The 20,607-nt window shown below is 44.1% G+C and overlaps 1 protein-coding gene across 1 annotated transcript in view; it reads left to right on the top strand.

Moving 5' to 3' along the window:
* Nucleotides 1–20,607, top strand: part of SORBS1 (sorbin and SH3 domain containing 1) — a 116,002-nt gene that overhangs the window by 11,782 nt on the left and 83,613 nt on the right. Inside the window, exons 5-9 of the mRNA XM_004369961.2 lie at nt 4,285–4,311; nt 4,422–4,534; nt 10,424–10,792; nt 15,022–15,166; nt 19,674–19,703. Of these exons, the coding sequence (XP_004370018.1) occupies nt 4,285–4,311; nt 4,422–4,534; nt 10,424–10,792; nt 15,022–15,166; nt 19,674–19,703 (684 nt within the window). The remainder of the gene's footprint in view (nt 1–4,284; nt 4,312–4,421; nt 4,535–10,423; nt 10,793–15,021; nt 15,167–19,673; nt 19,704–20,607) is intronic.

The following is a 20,607-nucleotide window of genomic DNA, read 5'->3' as shown; positions in this document are numbered from 1 at the left end:
TGCCTGGACTGAAAGCATCTATGTTCTCCCAGTTTTCTTCCTTACATGTCCCCTCAATATCTACATTTCAGGGGTGCCCCCTATTTTTAGTCCTTGCTCTAACTCCATTATCCGTTGAGAGGTGGTATAGTTCTGGGGTCAGACCGTCCTCTACTGAGCCTCAGCTCTGCTCCTTACTGTCCTTGTGATGTGAGCAAATTAACCGTAGAGAACCTCAATTTTTTCATCTGTAAAATAGAGATGATCATAATAGACTTGTGAGGTTAAATGAACTCTTTCATATTGAGCATTTAGCACAGAGCTGGGCACATAATAGGTGCTATTAAATGCTAGCTGTTGTCATTAACAGGGGGCCTGTCAAATATTTGAAGTAATTTAAATCTGAGGCCATGACAGCTTGGGCTTAGGATGATGGTAGTGGGAATGAAGAACAGGGCCAAGTGTAAAAGTATATTTGGAAGGATGAAGTGACAGGGCTTGATGCAGTGTATTTAAGGACTAAGGAGGGATAGGACTCTGTGCTGACCAGGAAGCATCTTCCCAGGTTGACTAAGAGAGTAATTGTGATACCTATAGAGGTTAGTTTTTGTGAAAGGGGTTGAAAGGAATGCTGAGTTCCAGTTTTTAACACATGGAGTTTCTTGCCTAGGGAAGGACTTCTAAGAGAAAGTTTTTAATAGGCATTTGGATCCCATGGTGTGGATTTGGGAGTCATCTGCACTGAAGTGAACATTAGGAAGATGGAAACGTTCTCTGAGGTAGAGTGGCAGACGGAGTCTTCAGCGTTGCCCAGTTTTAACCCACTCTCCAGACTCCTGCCCTTGAGTGGTGGCTTGATTATGGATCCCTAATCATAGCTTACTGACCAGCTTCTCAACCTCTGACTGTAGACCTTGGTTTTTTGATAGGAACCATCTAAAGAGAATCACAGTAATCTTAGTCCTGCCCCCTGACCCTGGGAGAGGTCTCATTATCTTATCCCTGCTTTCTGGTCTCTGTGCCTGGTTGGATCCAGGTCTTGAGAGAGCATCGTGTTGGTCCAGAGTGACTCCACCCGTTTCTCCAGGTCAGGAGACAAGGAGCCCAAGGTTGTGGTGGGTGCAAAACGGAGCTTCCTGTCTGATTTAGCCTGAAGACCTTGTGCTTGATATGCCAGTATCTGTGTTCCAACTCAGATACCAAGGTCCAGTTCAACTCTTAAATTTTGTTAACTCTGTGCCAGTTGTCTCCAGCCCTTACTGCCTTTTAGCTACAAAATTAACTTTGGACGCAAAGATTCTCGGACTTATGATCAACTCATTTCCTCCACTTTGAATGTCAGATTTGTTCTCCAGAAGTGGCAGTAGCAAAAACATATCACTAGAAAACTTACATTGAAGCAGTTGGGACACCCCCTGTAGTCTTTTTTTAATGAGGTGTGCATGAAAAATAAACACAAATAAAAATCGGAGCATGCTTAGATCCACTTTTGACACGTTACTAGAACACATCAAGATTAACACAATGAAAAGTATCTGATGATCCCAAGAATAACTGATCAACGAAAGACTTTAGAACAGGCCAGAATAAAACTAGCACAGAATGAGATAAAAGAGAATTATCAGGAGACTTCGGCCACAAGCCAGAAGAAAAGGTTGTATATAAAGAACAGATGGATGAAAAGATAAGGTTAAATCAGTTATATTTCTTGCTGAAAGACTTGATCTCTTCAGGGCTATAAAACCTATTTCAGATCCAAATTTCCAAGACTTCCTCTGATTCCCCTGAAAGCTCTAAGGTAGCATTTATTGAAAGAAGCATTTTGAGAGTCTCCTCAATCAAGAGTGAATAATTGATGATTATGTTTATAAAATTTCATCCTACAGCACTGAGGCACAGATGGCTCTGGGCTGCTACCAGCCTTCGAGATTCAGAAGACTCAGTAACAGATGAAGGACAGTGGAACATCAGAAATACCACCCTCCTTAATAAGGAGGAGAGGAATGCTTTAAAGAGGTCCTAGGAGCTGCCTTTTTTGGTGATGAGAGGAAAGGAACCATTTTAAAGACTTGGAATGGGAAGAAAAAATGGGTCCATTCCCAAGGATATAATGTTCTTGAAGCTATTTATCAAATGTCAGAGGTCAACAATCTCTAATTTATGTCTATGTCTGGGGAAACTTTTCTTCCTAATGATTTGGATTCCAATTTTACTAAGCATATACTTTGTGCTAGATATACTTTCATTTAGTCCTCATAACTCTAAAGAGGTGGATATGATCTCCAGTTCACAGTGAGGCAGTCATTTGTTACAGGTGTGTAGTTAGTAAGACAGAGTCAGGACTCAAACTCTAGGGAGTCTGATGCCAAAGTGATAGTGCCTTTATGATACCTAGAGCTTTGGAGGGACAGTCACATCTCAGTTTTCTATGACTCATGTGTCTGATAATGTCACCTCAACAGAGGTCAGTTGAGCATCAAAAGGTGGGCAAAATAATATGCCCCCAATCCGTGTACAAAGTTTACGTACTTTATTGAATAGCCTCTCACTCAGAGCCTATTGCTATTTAGTTGTTTTTTTTTTTTGCTATTTAGTTTATACACAAGTGTAATACATTTGATAGAATGACTTGACAGATCAGGGTAGACTAGAAATAACTTAGAAAGGAAGATGGGACAGTAAAACATGGTAGATGCAGGGAAGGGAAGTCCCAGCAGTCTAGGGCCATGTCGTACAGGGCTGGTGACCCTACATCGCAGAGCAGCCCCTGGAGGCTAAGAAGAACACGCAATATACTTTAGAAATTTTTTCATTCAGCATTGTTGCAATTTAAGAGAAAATTGTTTTTGATACTTAAAGGGGTGAATCCTTAGCCAATCTGTAAAATGAAGCTGTTCAGAGAAACTACCCCTGTGCAGACTAGAGAGTGAAGGTTTTCCTGTAAGACAAAGATGTCACGTTGTCACATTAGATCAAGGGTTAGCAAACTATGGCCTGTGAGCCACATCTGACCGACCCGTATGTGTTTTTGTATGTCCCGTAAGCTAAGAATGGTTTTTATATTTTTAAATGGTGAAAAATAATCAAAAGAAGAAGAATATTTTATGCCACATGAAAATAACATGAAATTTAAATTTCAGTGCTCATAAGTCAAGGTTTATTGGAACACAGCCATGCTTGTTCATGTACATATTGTGTATGACTGCATTGTGCTGCAGTGGCAGAGTTAATAGTTGCGACCAAGACTGTGTGGCCCACAAAGCCTGAGATATTTACTGTCTGGCTCTTTACAGGAAGTTTGCAGACCCCTGGGCTAGATGGAGGATAGAGTAGAGCTAAGAGGTGATACAGAGGGTGATGATAAATAGTAAACATTTGTTGAACTCTGCTGGGCACCCTTGCTAAGCATTTCACATACATTATCTCATTTAATCCTTATAACAACCCTCATGAAGGAGACATACTGTTGTCCCCATTCTGCAGATGGGGAAACTAAGGCTTTTAACTTACCCAGGGTCTTAGAGCCTGAAGGGGATGGAACCAGGATTTAAATCCAAGTCTGGCTGTCTCCCCAGGCAAGCTCATAACCACTGTGCTGTACAGCCTATGGTGCCAGGTGGGTCATTTTAGGAGAGGTTTAGGGACCTTGCAGTGTGTTGAACAATGGCTGGGAGAGAAGGTGGTAGCCAGCTGAAGGGAGACAAAGGTGCCTTATAGTGTGTTGAAAACTCAGGACGCTGATTAGATTTGAAGTGTTTTCATGGCTCATATAATGGAAAGAAGAAAAGCAGGCAGGGAGAAAAAAAATCCGTTATCACAGCAGATGCCTCTGGGCTTAAATCATGTTCTACCCCTAGCCCAGCATGAACACCCCTGGACAAAGTGCTTATCCACGTCTCAGTCTCCTGGGTCTGTGAGCTCGCCCAGCCTGCTGATGAGGAGAGGAGAGGTCATTCTGAACCCACATCAGACTTGAAGGGGAATGAGAGTGAGTGAGTGAGCACTGGACAGCAGAGCATTCTGTTGCCTTTTTGTCTGTAAAATAAGAATGTCAAGGAACAATTGTTTCTTCATTACTGTGAATGTGAGCCTTGTGTTTTCAAAGGTCAGCCCCTGTGAGCACATCATGGTTTAGAGTGGGTTCCTATGGTAATTAGGACATCGTGACTGAAGGCGTTTTGTGTCAGACAACGGGGCACTGGGTTTCCATCCTTTTGGGCAGCGCATACTTGTTTCCTGCAAATGTAACCATTTCTGTTTTTCCTCTTTTCTTCTTGTTTTCATCACTTTCTGCACCAAACGTAGGTCTGGAGTCAGAGAATTCCTCAGCAGGTATGGCGTCTCTTGCATTCTTTCTATTCTTGCCTTCCACCAGGGACCCCTGAATTAGAGGGGAACCAGGGAGTGTTCCTGGGAGTGAGAGGTTTCTGTTTTTTTCATAGATGAGTGGAGGCCTTCTTCCAGTGCTGATGCCAATGGAAACGCCCAACCCTCTTCACTCGCTGCCAAGGGCTACAGAAGTGTACATCCCAACCTTCCTTCCGACAAGCCCCAGGTAGGCATCTGCCCAAGGGCGGGGTGGGTACTGGTGAGTGACACCTAATCTTGAGTCTTTTTTTTTTTTAGCTTAGACTTGTGACTTCCTGGTCCCCCAACTGTGTATGGAGTTAAGTTCTGAGGCAGAACTTACTGGTCCCACAAGGACCAGAGTTTGGAAAAGTTGGGGCCCAGGGGAGCAGTGACATAGGATGTGTGTACCAGGGTATTTGAAATAGGCCTGATGTTTCTAGGTTTGATACTAGTATAAAAATATTCTGAAAGAGGGAATCCATTTAGCCTTGAATACGTGGGGAAAAGGTCTGAGCCTGTTTGTTATTGTTTTTTTAACTTTTTAGCATGTAATATTCAAGAAAAGAGTGCATTCTTGTGTTTATTCCATTAATTAGCTGGATTTGGGACTGTAAGAGTTCCAGCAACTATATCCTTACAGATTAAGATCAGGCAGCTTTGCCCAGACCCGTATTCAGTGGCTGAGGAGCAGGCTGGTTGACGTTGGAATGGCAGTACAGTCGAGCTTAAATAGTTGTAGTTCTATCCTGTAAAAGAAAATCCCCCACAATTGTACAACATAAACCAAACCCATTGCTGATAAGTTGATTCTGACTCATAGCGACCCTATATGACAGAGTGAAACTGCCCTAGGGTTTCCAAGGATTCAAACTGCCAACATTCTGGTTAGCAGCCGAGTACTTAACCATTGTGCCACCAGGGCTCCACTGTACAATATAGAGTAGGGATAATTTTTCCTTAAGTCTTTTCCCTCAGCTGTTTTCCTTATCCTTCTTCCTTCCCTTCCCTGTTGCTACTTTGCCATTTTGATGAATGGGATAGGCCCTGTTTTGAATTCATGCCATCTGTGCAAATGATTTAAATAGAGGAGCCATATCCATGGAATGGAGCAGTCTTTCTTAAAGGGAGCTGTGCTGCTCAAAAACGGCTGCATAAATGCGTTTCTTGTGTCCACTTCCCTGTGCCTTCCTTCTGTGACTGTTCTCCCCGACTCACAAGGAGCAGAAATTCCGCATGTCCTTCCTTAGTGCCCACCCCTGTTCTCCGATGATCCTCTGGCTCCTGCTTCTGAGAACTCAAAATGGCACTGGTCCCTGAATGAAACTGAATCAGAAACGCTGTCTTCCTTTCTGCAGATCCATATCTTCCCAGGCTTAGAGCTGGTTGCTAAATTGTTTGCCCTGTGTGCTGAGCAGCACCAGTCAGCCTTTCTGCCGTCTGCCACGGCCTGGCTCCCTTAGGTACCACCCAGTGCACATAGGACCACTGGTTAGAATCGCAAATGTGCCTCGCCTCCCTAAGTCCTCATCAGACACGGGGACTTGGGAGGTCAGTTGTCCAGTAAATAACTCGTCATGGTTTTTCCATTTCTAAAAGCTTTCCCCACATATAAGTGTGTTAACTGTTGCCATCTTCTTCAGCCATCTCAAAAACTGATGTAATTGGCTATGTCCAAATTAGAAAATAGTGCTGATTACGGTAATCCACAGCAAATGTAGAAGCATACCTTTTCTTCCATTATCAGTGACTTAGCCCAAAGGGCAACTCAGTAACTCCTTTGCCCTCTTAAACAGCTCTCTAAAGAGGTAATTTTCAAAGCATGTGAAGTAAATGAAAATTCCTTAAGCCTTTTAAAATACATTTATTGAACTCAGATTTATCAAGCATCGGTTGTATTCAGATCACTGTGTTAAACATTGCCCTCACAGAGTTTATGATCTAGTAAGAATAATCCTCCCGTAATATCTCCTACAAACACCATGTTTTCTCATTATCTGTCACTGTCCAAGAATTTTCCCTTAAAGGGAACCTGGTAAATTGCCAATATAGAGGTTTTCTTTTGCATATTCAATGTAAAATTGGCCATCCAAATTTCAAGAACCTTTCAGTCATGCATTACCTCTTGAATTTTTCTTTTTTTTTTTTTAATTCTTTCTTAATTCAAAAATGACTTCTTTATCTGTCTAGCCATTGCCAGAGCTGTGAGTGGGTACCAGCTCAGGCGGAGCCAAAGTGGGCTGGGCTAGTGACCATCCTGGGTTTGTTTCAGGTGAAGAAAGTTCTCAAACCCTGCGGGCCTACCATCTCCGCATAAAGACAGACAGCAATCCTGTTTCCTGGTGCTCCTATAGGCTTTTCCTTTTGCCAGCCTGGACCTGCTGCCTTGTTCTCCCCACCTAATAACAGGGAACCCAGGCTTCCTTCTCTTATGTCATCACCACCATGATGGTTCCCAGCGAGGTCGAGACTGGTGGTTTCTGGAACTATATAAACTATGAACATAGCAGATTCTTCAAGCAGCCTCATTTTTACTGGCCCACTTTCTAAAAGATAAATGAAATTCCATTAATAGCCAGCTGGGCGGGGATGCAAACTATGTGATTCCTACAATGTTTAAAACAAAAAATAGTTGCTTCTATGTAAAGTCACTGTGCAATCCCCCCACACCCTTCTTTAGGGCTAAAAAAAGCCCCAGGACAGGAAGGCCTTTGGCTCTAAGTGCATTGTCAACAGTCTAGGGGAAGTATCTATCCTCTCTGAGGGTCAGAGCCCTGGGAAGGCTTGTGGCCTGATGTAATACAGCCCAGCCACCATATATGGCCACAGCCAAATTAAGTTAAATACTCACTGAAATTGATTTCTATCTTTGGACAAGAAGGAATCGAATATGGGATGCTTGAGCTCTAAGTAAAAGTAAATCCAAGCCCAAATCAAAATAGTCTTTTACTTAACGTCCTTAACAGCCATTTTCAACTTACCCAGCAGTTCCTCTGGTGTGTGGTAAACAAAGTGTTTTGTTTCTAGAAAGCTTCAGTTAGTCTGTGAACATGCCCCAATCTCCAGCCCAAGGTGAATGAAACCAAGTGAGTTTATCTGAAAGGTTATACTCTTGCTTGCTAACTGATGAAGAGGAGCTGCTCATTTTGTGTTTTTTGGTTTGATACATATGGCTACATTCTCCTGGAACCATCATGGCCACCTGATAGAACAGGCAGGCATCAAGTTAACCTAGAATTACCGAAATAGCTCTTCTCCATTGAGGTTGTTTGCAACTTGAAAACTGAGTTTGTTAAAGGATAGATTATTTACTATCTCTGAATTGATATTCTAATCCAGGCTCATAAAACTTTTTCACTTCTCACCTATTTACCCTTTCTAACATCCCTTCCCCTTGCCACCTGTACTCTACAAAACAAAAACACAGATCCACACTCTCGCACCCTCTCCATTTTTTGGTCACAACCCATTTACCAGATAGTGACCAATCTCTAATATACCTCACCTGTGCATTTTGGAGGACCGTTCTGGTTTTCTTCCAGTACTGGGATATCTTTAAAGAAAGTCAGAGGTCAGTGAAGAAAATCTAGGAAAATGAACTTTCCTTATCCCATGGTCTGATTCTCAGTTGAGCCACAGGCTGGCAGATGGTTCCCATTGAAATGAGATTCACCCCATTTCCTGACCCTCTACCCCACTGAGACCCAAGATGGAGCTAGGAGCTGTGCTGAGGGAGAGAATGAGATGTGAAGTATAACCTTCTAGCTGTGAACCTGTAGCCAGAGCTTTGGACTTATGCCGTGAGTCCTGGGCTGACTGCCCAACACCTAGAATTGTCTGTGTTTGGTGATGAGCTGGGTGGGAATGGGGATGGGGCTGGAATTTGATAAACCAGGCAATCAAGTGCTTCATTGACTGGTCCCTTTTTTGTGTGCATCAAAAATGGGAGACTACATGCTTTTAATCTCATGCTTGTCTTCCTTGTAATAATTAGTTCCATCAAATTGTTTCCTCTGAGAAAAGAGCACATGTGGATTGTAAATCCTTAGCATTCTCTTCTTGGTGAGCTTTAATTTGTTATGCTTATGGAGCTCATTGCTAGATCTGAGTGATTCCATTAAGACATCTGCCTCCTGGGAACACAAATAAGGATGATTCTTCCACTTCTCCTTTTCCCAAGAGAAAATAGTGAAAGGCACTCAAAAGAGTTTCAGTGAACTTAAACTTTTTTTTAAAATTTAATGAACTTATTTTTTAGAGCAGTTTTAGGTTTACAGAAAATTGCACAAAAAAGTACAGAAAGCATAAACTTAAAAGTTTAAAGCCAAAGACTTAAAAAAAAAAGTCTCTTTGAGGAAAGGAGATGTGAGAGGGAGTTGGGGCCTTTGGGGCTTCTCCCACTGACATTTTAGTTCCTTTGGCACCCCTCTTCAGTCAGGAGATCTAAAAAAAGTTCGGGTCAACCAAGGATTGGTGTCAAAATTGACTCAGTAAATGGCATCTCATAAGTTGCGCTCAGCCTCCTTTGATATAAAGGAGAGTCAGGCCTGCCCCTTCACAGGTAGATATGATTAAGTGCTTGGCCACATGGCTTTAACCCAGGAGAGAAATATAGCGACCATGAGGATCTAAACTGAGGATTTGCTTAAAAATGTGCCAAATATTGCTTTGTCTTTGTATGACGTTAATGCTGTGTTTCTAATGGTCGTCCTTCTTTCCATTTCCCCTCCTCTTTTTCCCCCTGCTTTGGTATCATGTCTTGAAAACAATACTAAAGGTTCTCTCTCCCCCACACCCTCCACTCCCTCAAGAGGACCGCTTTGCACGGCAGCCTCCCACCCTCTGCTCTACCTCCAGGGACTCCCTCTACCTGAGCTCACCAAAGCCTTACATCCCACCTAGCACCCCCGGGCAGCAGGCCCCCTCACAGCCCCAGCCGGTCTTTCGCCCCCTGGCCGCCAGATCAGCTCCCAAAGGTGCGGTGTGTCCTGGTCCCCGGCTTCCTGGTTCCACGTACCCCAGTGCTTTATCCCAGCCCCAGCAGCACCATGCAGTCACCAGGACAGTTTATAGTGAGAATGTGAGCTCTAATCCACGTTATAAGGCAGTTGGGAATAAAAAGGTCAGCAGCTTATATGTACCTTGTTTATCCAATAACATTTGCCTGGCGGCATCGGAAAGCGCCTCTCGTATTGCATGTGACCCAGCCAAAGGCACTCCCTCGGAAGCTGCAGGCACTCGAGCACCGGCTCCCAGCATTGTCTCCCGCACAGCCGGCACGGGAAAACCACCCTTTGCTCCTCCTTCTGACCCTCCCAAGCTATTCTCTGACATCCATAAAGATGCCGTTAACCCTGGTGGGAGTCCTCTCCTGGGGGCTTCGTTCCCAGAAGCAGTGAGACCACCTGTGCTAGGCCCCCAGGTTACCTCTGATCTCGAAAACCAGAAGAGAAAAGAGCCTTACCTTTTGCAGCCGTGTTATCCAGCCAAGGCAAGAACTAGGAATGTGTGTGTGTCTTCTACACCGTCTCTTTCTAAATTGATGCGAACAGCTCATTTGTTTTCTGGGCTGCCCTACCCTCCCTCTCATCGTTAATATTGCTGCAGCTTGAATCCCCAGTTCTTCTCTCTAAACATCTCAGCACAGTCCTCTCTCTTTTTTCCATAAATGTGTAAGTATGCCAGAGTGTGGAACGTAGACTAATAATATGGTGAGGTATGGTGTGTTTATGTTTTATAGCAAGATGCAAAAGAAATTGTATTTGCCTCCAAGCTTCCAGGCTCTACAGGCGGTTTTGTGGGGTTAAACACAGCCTGCTTGCGTGTTCTGTTGTTCTCTTGCTTTCTCTCTTATACAGTGTTAAAGGGATTCAAAAATAGATGGATGGAAAGTAAACTTGGATGGGCTTCCCTCTGTGTCATAGAGTATCGGGAGGCCAACTGGCTAGCACTGGCTGTCTCGTGCACTCTGAGGAAAGGGCACCGATTAAATATTTCTCGGAGTACATCATTGCATGTCCATCTTCAACTGTTTAAATATGGAATTCCTTCTTCTCTGCCATACCCCTTTACATAACGACCCCCTTATTTCCTACAGGATGCCACTTCCTCCAGCTCAGCCCAGCCTGAGATAATAGTTGTCCCTCTCTACCTGGTTAACACTGACAGAGGGCAAGAAGGCACTGCCAGACCTCCAGCATCTCTGGGTCCGCTTGGCAGCGCTCCCACATTCCCAGCGACTGCCCCTGCTGGCTCACCTCTGACCTTGCCGACACTAGATGATTTCATTCCCCCTCGTCTGCAGAGGCGGCCCCACCACAGCCAGCCAGCCAGTGCTTCTGGCTCCTTTCCCCCCGTTAGCCAGACTTCACCATCCTTCTCACCACCACCTCCGCTGGTCCCCCCAGTCCCAGAGGACCTCCACAGAGTCTTGGAGCCTGACCTCCCAGGAGCTGTTTCAAGTACCGTAAGCTTGCTGGAATTCCATCCTCACGGCTTTCCTGAATGTCTGCTCCCAGCAGTAAAATACCTCTTTCTCACTGGAATACTAAGTCCTGAGGAACTGAGCATTGGCTGCTGCTATTACTTGTGTGACAACTGGAACTGTGTTTGCTTTCACTCGAGTGCATGCTTCCAGCGTGTGTGCCATGGATCTCTCGCAGCTGTTTATGGATCTCTCAAGTACCCCTCCTTCTCTGTCCTGTTTGGAATGCACATCTTCCTGAAAGAACTTTGTTTTCCCTCAGAGAAAACAACATCTGTCGCCTTTACTTCAGCTATGAAGTTACATCTTTATAGGCGAGGCAGATGTAATGTTGAAAGCTCAGGAAAGCTGAAGATTATGTGGAGAAGTCAATGGCAGGTGTGGTGCGGAATAACAAGAATTTCTCCACCAGGGAGCAGGGAGATTGTTGGGGAGGAAAAGATTCACTCTTTGGTTGATTTAATGAGTAAACAAGCTGTCTTTTATATGTAGAAATGACAGAGACTAGGTAAAAAGTAAAAACAAAATAAGGAGAGAGTTGGGTTTAATTTAGCAAATGGATTTAAACGCCTTGTACAAATGTTAGGATTGTTCCCCAAAAGACAGGAAATTGCTGGGGCCCTGAGTAGTGGCTCTCAGGGGCCGGGTGGCAAAACAGTGGACCAGTGGTCATGGGCACATAAGGGGCTCTGATACCTCAGGTCTCATCCCGTGGGGAAGAGTCCCCATCACAGGCAAGAAAGCTCAAAGGCCTTTAAAGAAAAAGCTGAGTCCAAGTACTTGGGTCTCTGTTCTGTCCTCAGAAGCCCTGGGAATTGCGAGAACCTGAAAGAATTTCAGTAGCAGTCATAAAATAGGGTTTCCTGGCTCAGTTCACAGCATATGAGGTTCAGTGGAATCAAGTATGTAAAAGTCTCTAATACGGTCCTTGGCACAGAGGAAGTGCCCGATAAGTGTTAGCTGCCACTGTTGTAGAGTTAAGTGGATACGTTGCCGAGGACTTGTCATAGTAAGTGGAGGAGGAGGGGCAGAGCCACTCAAAAGTAAGTAAGTGGCTAATTAATTAATCACTGAGTTCCTACCATGTTGTAGACTCTGCTGGATGTGGTGGGTACAACTGAACAGGTCACAGCTCGTGCTCTCAAAGGGTGTTTTGAGTCAAGTAGCTTCTCAAGCTTAGCGTACTTGGGAGTCACCTGAGGGCAGGGAAGCTTGTTAATTGTTGTCTCCTGGGTTGTACTCCCAGAGTTTCTGACTGGGTGGGTCTGGCAGGAAACTTAGAACTCTGACTTGGTAGCAAGCACCCTGGTAGATGCTGGGGATCTGCAGACCACAGTTTAAGAAATAGTGGTCTAACAGGTCATGTAATTGTGTGATGTAACCAATAAATCACTGACCTCCCTTTGAGTTTAGAGACTTGCCTGTAAAACTGGTCCAAATAGCTCATCAAGCCGAAGCTGGTCATGCAGAAAGCAGGAAGGAAACTTCCTTTTGGTTTGTTAGAGAAATTATGGTGAGGCATCAGGCAAACCAGAGCTGGGAGCTTCTGTACCCCGGGCTGAGGTTTCTTAAGTTTCTAGATGCACCATAGTGTGTTAAATCAGGACCAGGCCAGACATGGCCTATGGGCTGGATTTCCATCGAGTTGTGTGCTCAGCCCTATTGAAGAAAAATGCTCAGTTGTTCTCTGTTGCACTGACCTCTACCAAGATCTCCCCCACCCCCAGCTTATCTTAGAGATAAATTTGAAAGTCCCAGTCTTGTTTTGGAGAGTGCAGGTATTCTTGCCTAGCACAGAATGGGTTTTCATGGAGTAGCATGTAAAGTGAGTCTTAGCTTTAATGCACTAGTCTACCATCGTGAGTAGTTTTGTTGTATACCCTGTAATTTATCATTTGCTTAGATCTAGGCTTTCATATCCAGTTTGTTTCATGTATATCATATAATGGTGCCGGGACAGTGCCCCCAGTTTCTCAAATCAGCCTGGTATAGACATCCTTGGAAGACTTCAACTGGCCTGATAACTTCTGGTTTGGCCCCAGGTAACAGAGAAACCAACCAAACACACTGCTGTCGAGTTGATTCCAACTCATAGTGACCCTATAGGACAGGGTAGGACTGCCCCATACTGTTTCCAAGGCTGTAAATCTTTATGGAAGCAGATTGCCACATCTTTCTCCTGCAGAGTGGATGGTGGGTTCAAACCACTGACCTTTTCGGTTAACAGCCCAGTGCTTTAACCACTGCATCACCAAGGCTCCTTGAGTAACAGAGAAAGAAGTGAAAAAGGAACCTGCTGGGGTTCCTCCGCTGAATGAGAATTGTCAGGAAGAGCAGGAGCCCCAGTGGATGGTGTCTGAGCCTTGAGCTGGTATCTGCTCCTGCAGCTATTTGAGAGTAAGAGGGAAGAATGGAATTCATGTTAATTGATCTGAGTTCTTTTAGTCAATAGCCATTTTTATGATGTTCCAGTAAGACACACACCGTAGAGGAACATTTTTAAATGCCTAATGCTCACACGATCCACCCAGACATCACATTAGGCATTTATACTTCACAGAGCTGTATGCCTGGTATTTTGTGTTTTTTGGGTGCATTCTGGCAGAGTTTTCACTGATATGTCAGTTATCTTTATTATCTCACTTTGGAAGTGAATTAGGAAGAGTGTAATTATTTTCTACTTTACAAATGAAGAAATTGAGATGAGGTACTTTTGTACAAGATCACACTGTGCCTCTCAAGTCTTGGGAAAAGGTTATTCAATAAACTGAGCTGCCTGTCATAACCAACAGCTATGGCTATGTAGGGAGCTTTCCAAGGGGATGGACTGACCCAACCAGCATTTACAAAGCCCCTACTGTGTGTCATGAGCTGTCCCAGGTGCTGAAATTCACACCATCTCTTTGGTTGGGCACGTGTTCTCTTGGGGCAGAAGTTGCTTAGAAATACCTTTGCTGGTAGATGGTTCCTATCATTCAGGTGGCGTTTACTGAGCACCTGCTGTCTGCAGAGCATTGGGCTAGGTACTGGGGGGAGCAGGAGAAAGAGGGAGTCCTGGCCCTTGTCCTGGGGGTGCTTAAAGAGTAAACCAAAACCAAACCAGTTGTCATCAAGTGGATTCCAACACATGGCAACTTATGTGTTAGAGTAAAGCTGTGCTCTGTCGGGTTTTCAATGGCTAATTTTTCAGAAGTAGATTACCAGCCCTTTCTTCCAAAGTACCTGTGGGTGGGCTCTAACTGCCACCTTTTTTGTTAGCAGCCAAGCACATTAACTATTTGCACTACCCACGGACTCCACTTACAGAGTAGTAGATCTCTAATGGGCCATAATAATTGCCTCGACAGTAACTATCAAAATCTTGTTCTTAAAATCATTTGAGAATGACATCCTGGTTTTAAGGTCAGCAAATTCCAAAATAGAAACTTTGCAAAACTTATAGATACGATGGAGGAACGTGTCTAAATATCCTTGTTACATTTCAGGGTCTTATTTTCATTTGTTTAAAAAGATTAATATTATTCCCATCATGCCGATTATAGCATTAGAATTAATAATTTTACTGGTATTTCTAACAGTGACCTCAGGTTTTTAAAGTCATGATTTTCACAAGGGCATCTTTCGCAGGGATCTTTGTCAGTCCAGTATTGGAGTGAAAAAATATAATATCAAGACAGAATAATATCCAGATTCCAGAAGCAAGCTTTAGTGGAATTGTTCAGTGAGGCGGATGCTAAGAGTAGCCTTCCGAGACTACTGCTACTGTATTCTTCGGTCATTACATCGGTGCCTTCTTGTCCTCACGTTGTCTCATGTTTCTCTACACAACTGTACTAAACTTTCCTGTTTAAACCAGCTCTTGTTCTTGGATCACATTTGAAACTGCATGAATTTTGCATGTCATTCTACTTTGATTTGCTTTTTCAGTAACTGGATTGACCCACGATTATTACCAGGCAAAAATAATGAATGATAATTGCTGAGACTTTCAGTAACATTTACCTTTCCTCTTTCTCCCCTCACTAATACCAGCAAAGAGAATAAATCTTCCAGATTAAACTGCTAACTGGAATTAATGATATGATATGTCTCATTGTTTACATTTCTTTTTATAATTAGGTCCTTCTAGCTTTCAGTTTCTTCTTTCGAGAAAGTATTAACTCTAGGTTCTATGTGTTGATGGTTAGTTACAATGTTTGCTTTCTTTCCAGGGTTCAAGTCCTCTACTAAATGAAGTTTCTTCGTCCCGTGTTGGGACGGACACCCAAACCTTCACACCAGTCAGCAAGCCATCATCTGCTTATCCCTCGACAACAATCGTCAATCCTACCATTGTGCTCTTGCAACACAATCGAGGTAAGGGAGCTTCATGGTGCACCCCCTCCCCCCGCTCACTGGAATCAGCCTAGCTATTCCATGACATCCATGGCAAGAATTCTGCCCTTCCACATAAAATTTCATAGATCCAGAACTTTCCTAAGGAACCCTGCCCCAGTTTATTCACTCCCATGACCCAGACAACAGATGACAGCAGGCAGGCAGAGGCCTCTGATACGGTGTAAAGTCAGGTGGAGTCCCCGGGTGGCACAGGACTACTAACTGAAAGAATGGCGGTTCAAACCCACCCAGAGGCACTTTAGAAGTAAGGCCTAGTGATCTTCCTTCGAAAGGACACAGCCTTGAAAACCCTATGGAGTACAGTTCTACTCTGCACACGTGGGGTGACCATGAGTCCAAACCAACTCGACGGCAGCAAACAACAACAACAGATGTCAATAAGTAAGCTGTTGCCATGCATGTCATACACCTTGGGTGTTCACATTTGTCTTCTTCAGATGGTAACACCCAAATAGATAAATAAATAAAAGAGAGGAAAAAGTCCGTGTCTCGTAATTCCTTGTCATGAGAATTCTAATCAGAGGCTTTGCTTGGAAAATCTAGGTACAGTAATACCTGTTTTAAGTAGTGTTATAAATGTTTTAGTTCTTTGACATAACAAATTTTCTATAAGACATAGTAATCCCTTTAAGGACAAAAATTTTAAAAAAAAATTTTTTTTGAGGGGATTGAAAATTTTCTAAAATATAAAAGAGGTTTTTCTACCTCTAAAACAGAGGTTATTGAATTTTTCTTAGTGACTCATAACCTTCATTATTGCCAGTAGTTATTGCCCTGGGCTGTTGCTCACTGGTGCCCTCTGGGACAAGAGATTTGTTGCGCTTTTTGCTCCTACACTATGTGGCCCCAGACAGCTCTGCTTTGAGTTTTAGTGTATGTTTTCTATAGTTTCTCTGACTGCTTCTGGTTGGTCTTTCCCATCTCTGGAAGGACATTAGGACTAGATGAGGCAGAAGTGCTTCGAGGTAATAATTGTATATGTTGACCCTTCTGCTTTGAAATTCCAGAGAATAATACTGAATCCTAAGTTTTCCTTTTTGGAATTCCACAGAGGAATAAACTTTCCCTTCAAAAAAGTCATCTGCAGTGTGAAATACAAAGTTTTCAAGCTGCTTCCTAGTGTAGAAAGGGCTTTTTGGTTGGAATTTTAAAGAACAGTGAAGACTTATTTTGTTCAGAGCTCAGAACTTGGTACCAGATCTTCCTTTTCTTGACTCCTGCTTGCCTGCTTCATAGCTCTCCTCCCTCTGCATTAACTTGGATAAGAATGAGACTGGAGCCTATTTTTAATTGTTTTCCATATTAAATAGAGTTTTCTGTTTCTAGCTCCTAACTTGAAGAACAGATGAATGAAACATTTTCTCTTTCTTGTCACTGAAAATCTTCCCACTCAAATAGTTGTTTTAGTGGTTTTATTTTTTTCACTATGCGTGGCCCCCATATTAATTTTCACCCATGAATCTGTGTTCTTCAAAAGATCAAAGGGTCCCAACCCTCGCACTAAACTATGTAAGAGCCCATTCTCCTTCTAGCAGTGTCCTGCCCCTTCCTGGCAGGAGCTTTCTGTGCCCAGAAAGTATCCATGATCTAGGACAAAGTGAAATTTTGGTTCTCTATGAACTTGTTTATGACTCATCCTTTTAAAAAACCCAGTCAAACAGAAGCAAGTTAATTCCCAGAAGGAAATGCAGTTTCTTTTAAAAATGAGATTTATTCCCAAGGCAACTTGGTTCTTCGGAAATGCTAAGTCTAATGTCAGCTGCTTCCTCCAAGTTCCCTCTGATGACACCTAGTGAGACATCTTTGGGCACAGAAATGTCTGTAGTTCCTTTGTATTTCTTCTTAGAACAAATGCAACTCCTTTGTTTACCCAAATACCCTTTGGCTCTTGCCTTTCTCTTTTGTGGGAGTTCTGTCCTTGGGTTTAAAAATCAGAATTATGTGGTGAGATGCAAATCCTTCAGAAAAGGAAACAAGTAGCGGCTTTAGAATTTTGGGATTAAGTAATAATAATATAACCATTGTTGACAAGTCACTTCCAACTCATGATGACCCAGTGTGTGTCAGAGTAGAACTGTGCTCCATAGGGTTTTCAACGGCTGATTTTTTAGAAGTAGGTCACCAGGCCTTTTCTTCTGAGACACCTCTGGGTGAACTCGAACCTCTAACCTTTTGGTTAGCAGCTGAGCACATTAACTGTTTGCACTCCCTAGTGACTCCGATTAAATGGTAGCATTCTGTAAAGGAACCAGGCAAAGCTTCATTCTGTTATACGTGAGGTCGCCAGAAGTTGGAGCCAACTCGTTGACAGCTAACAACAGCTCCGTAAAGAGCAAACCATATGTTCTCTGAGGAGGGCAGGGCAGGAAGAGTCTAGAAGACTGGAAGAGCCTAACCGCCCAGCCTTGTATTACTGCTTGTATACGGGGTTTGGGTCGAGTGTTTTTTTGGCTTCAATTTGGAATGTGCCTGACCTGGCAGCTCTGCCTTGCCTCATAGAGAACACTCGTGAAGACCATTTCTTAACTATTGCAAAGTCTCCTGAGGGAAGAATAACTTTACTCTACTTCTGAAATTCTAGTTTAGTCATCCTAAAAAAGCTTCCCCAGTTTTTTTTGTTGTTGTTGTTTTTTGTTTCCTGCTCAAACTGTCCCAGGGCACATTGTGAACAACATCCATGTCTGTCCAATGCAGCTTCCCCTACTTTAAGCAAATAGAGGGGCACCGAGCTCTTGCCTGGCACTGCCGGTTGGGAACAACACAGCCCCTTTTCTCTCTTTCCTGAGTCTTCATACCACACGTGTTTGAGAACAAATCACTTGTGACCAGTATGGAAAGGAAGATTTGAATTAGAAAACTCAGTACTGGAGGAGCCCCATGGGTCCCCTAGTTCAGGCCTTTCAATGTGCAGATTTGGATTCAGGAGGTCCGGGGTGGGGCCTGAGATTCTGCATTTTCAGCAAGTTTACAGGGCATTCCATTGCTGCTGGTCCATGGGCCACACTTGGAGAGCAAGAGCTCAGTGGTTCCGAGACTTGGATTTTCTGAACACAGTCCACAAGACAGTCTAGACACTACCCTAGGGTTGCTAATTTCTAACTTTGCCAAATAACTCTGCTGAAAAATAGTTGCTACTGTCTACCATCACATGTCCTATCGTATGAAGGAAAGGCCTTTTCACACCTCAGAAGTGGGAATAACGTAGTCTTTAAAATGGAATAAATTTGCTTCTGCCGGCTGGGAAAGCCCCGCCACCAGCCTGCAGACCACAGTTTGGGGACCACAGATCTAGTAGAGTACCTTGATTTAACAGATGAGGAAACTGAGCCTGAGAGGTGAGATGACTGGTTTGTGTCATCTGGCCCGTTACCAGCAGAGCTGAGCCTTGAGCTCCAGCTGGACTTCTGGTTGTCCAGCCACATGGCCCATCCACATGCCATAATGTGGACAGGCGCCGCTTTTCCTGGCCGTGAGTGCCCTGTGGCCACTCTCTGTTTACTTCTTGCCCACACTGATTCTGGTGGGAGGGTGGGGACCTGGCCAATGCGGACGTTCTTTAACGATAACAGAGCACCCATGGGCTGGCAAGCATTCTATTTTTATCTGTGTGGCTGCTTTATATTTAGCAGCTGTGGTAGGTAAAGGTCATTTTTTTTTTGCTTGTCCCATATCACGTACCCACAGGACTCTCCAAAAGAGACGCTGGCTTCCCCTCCCCCGTGAGTACCCAGGGGACTGAGAGAGTTGTAGAGCAGCAGGGGCATGTGATTAGAGTCAGAAAGAGCACCAGACTAGGAGTTGGAGGATACAGGTTCAAGACCCAGCTCTGGTTTTCAGTGTCGGCTTGGGTTGTTTGTGCCCGTTATCTGAAGTCTCTCAGCCAACACTGACTTTTTAAGATTCTCTGTACCCTGGACCAGCGGGTTGATATAATAATTAGGAGCATCACCTTGAAAAAGTTCCTTTTCTATGCCTCAGTTTTTTCATCTGTACGTGGGGAGAATAATCTTATCTACCTGCTAGGGTTGTTGTGAAGATTAAAAACATTAACGTGTAAAAGCCCTTAAAACAGTGCCTGGCACTTAGCAAGCTCTCAGGAAATGGGAACTGCCATGATTATAATTACAATTACATTTCTCTCAAAAGGTACTAAGACTGAGGTAGTATAAGGTCCTGCTCACTTGAAGGCAGGGAAGTTGGGAGGGTTCTTAAGACAAGATGTGCACAGCTAGGAAACAGTGCCAGTCCCCTCTCCTTGTGCATATCTGAGGAGGTCACACCTGGATAATGGGAGCCATGATAATGCCCCTGCAGTCAGCTGGGCCACATGACATCTTAGTGTCTAAGCCCAGAGGACAACTGAGGAAGCAGAGTTTGGAATCCTAATGAGTTGTGCTGGGACTTCTTGGTCTCACCGTGTGCTATCTAAATCTTACTTATACTGTGTTTTCTTCTTTTGTCACAGAACAGCAGAAACGACTCAGTAACCTTTCAGGTAGGTGAGAAATATTTGTCAGCCTGTTAACCCCTGTTTCTGTTAAAGCCATTCTCTGGCCACCACCGAATACTCAATAAGCAACGTCTTAGGACTCCTCTGGTGTGTTGGGAACTGAGCTTATTGTTGCACTACAAGCATGAAGGACACAGGCGAGGGTTCTGCCTCCCTGGAGCCTGCAGCCTGGCAGGGACAGACCAAACAAGCACACCAAGCTAGTAACCGTGCCCCTTGGAACTGTGATAAGTGTCTGGGTGGATGCAAACAGGATGCTCTGAATAAAACCAACAAGGGGTTATGCTTTTGATGGAGTGTTCACGGCAGGCTTCTCTGAGGAGGTCACCTTTCTGTTCCTTCTAGCTCTCTCCTAGGTCGACACAAGTCGGGGATTGGGAAGTGTGGGCAAGTTCTTCCCTTTTTAGGTGGCAAGCCCAAATGCCAGGAGATGGGCCCAGCTAGAGCCTCCAGACCAGCAGCGCCTGGAGGAGGGTGCTAGAGACTGCTTCTTGAACTTGAGCAGGCATAAGACTGTCCTAGAGAACTTGTCAAAACTTAGATTCCAGGCCACACTCCAGAGATTCGGATTTAATAGGTATGGGCGAGAATGTGCATTTCTAACCAAGTGATACTGATGCTGCCTTCCGTGCCGATCACACTTGGAGGAGCAGGTGGTTCATCGAGAGCCAGCAGTGGTGAGGAGTGACTGCAAACATAATCAGATATCAGGACTCACTCCCTGATAAAGTGTGCAGGAATGGGACAGTGTTGGGGTGGGGAGGGGAAAAACATGTAGGCAGTCCCAACAGTGGGAATTGTGAGTTTTTTCCTCATGACTTCCTGTAGCCATTCTCCTTTGAGTCTGGTTCTACCACTTACTCTGGTGCAACCTCAGGCAGTTCATCTA

Source organism: Trichechus manatus, unplaced genomic scaffold (genome assembly GCF_000243295.1).
Source record: "Trichechus manatus latirostris isolate Lorelei unplaced genomic scaffold, TriManLat1.0 scaffold00007, whole genome shotgun sequence".
In the NCBI taxonomy this organism is placed as follows: domain Eukaryota; kingdom Metazoa; phylum Chordata; class Mammalia; order Sirenia; family Trichechidae; genus Trichechus; species Trichechus manatus.
Note: the sequence above shows the minus strand (reverse complement) of the source record. Positions and strands in the feature narration are given on the sequence as shown.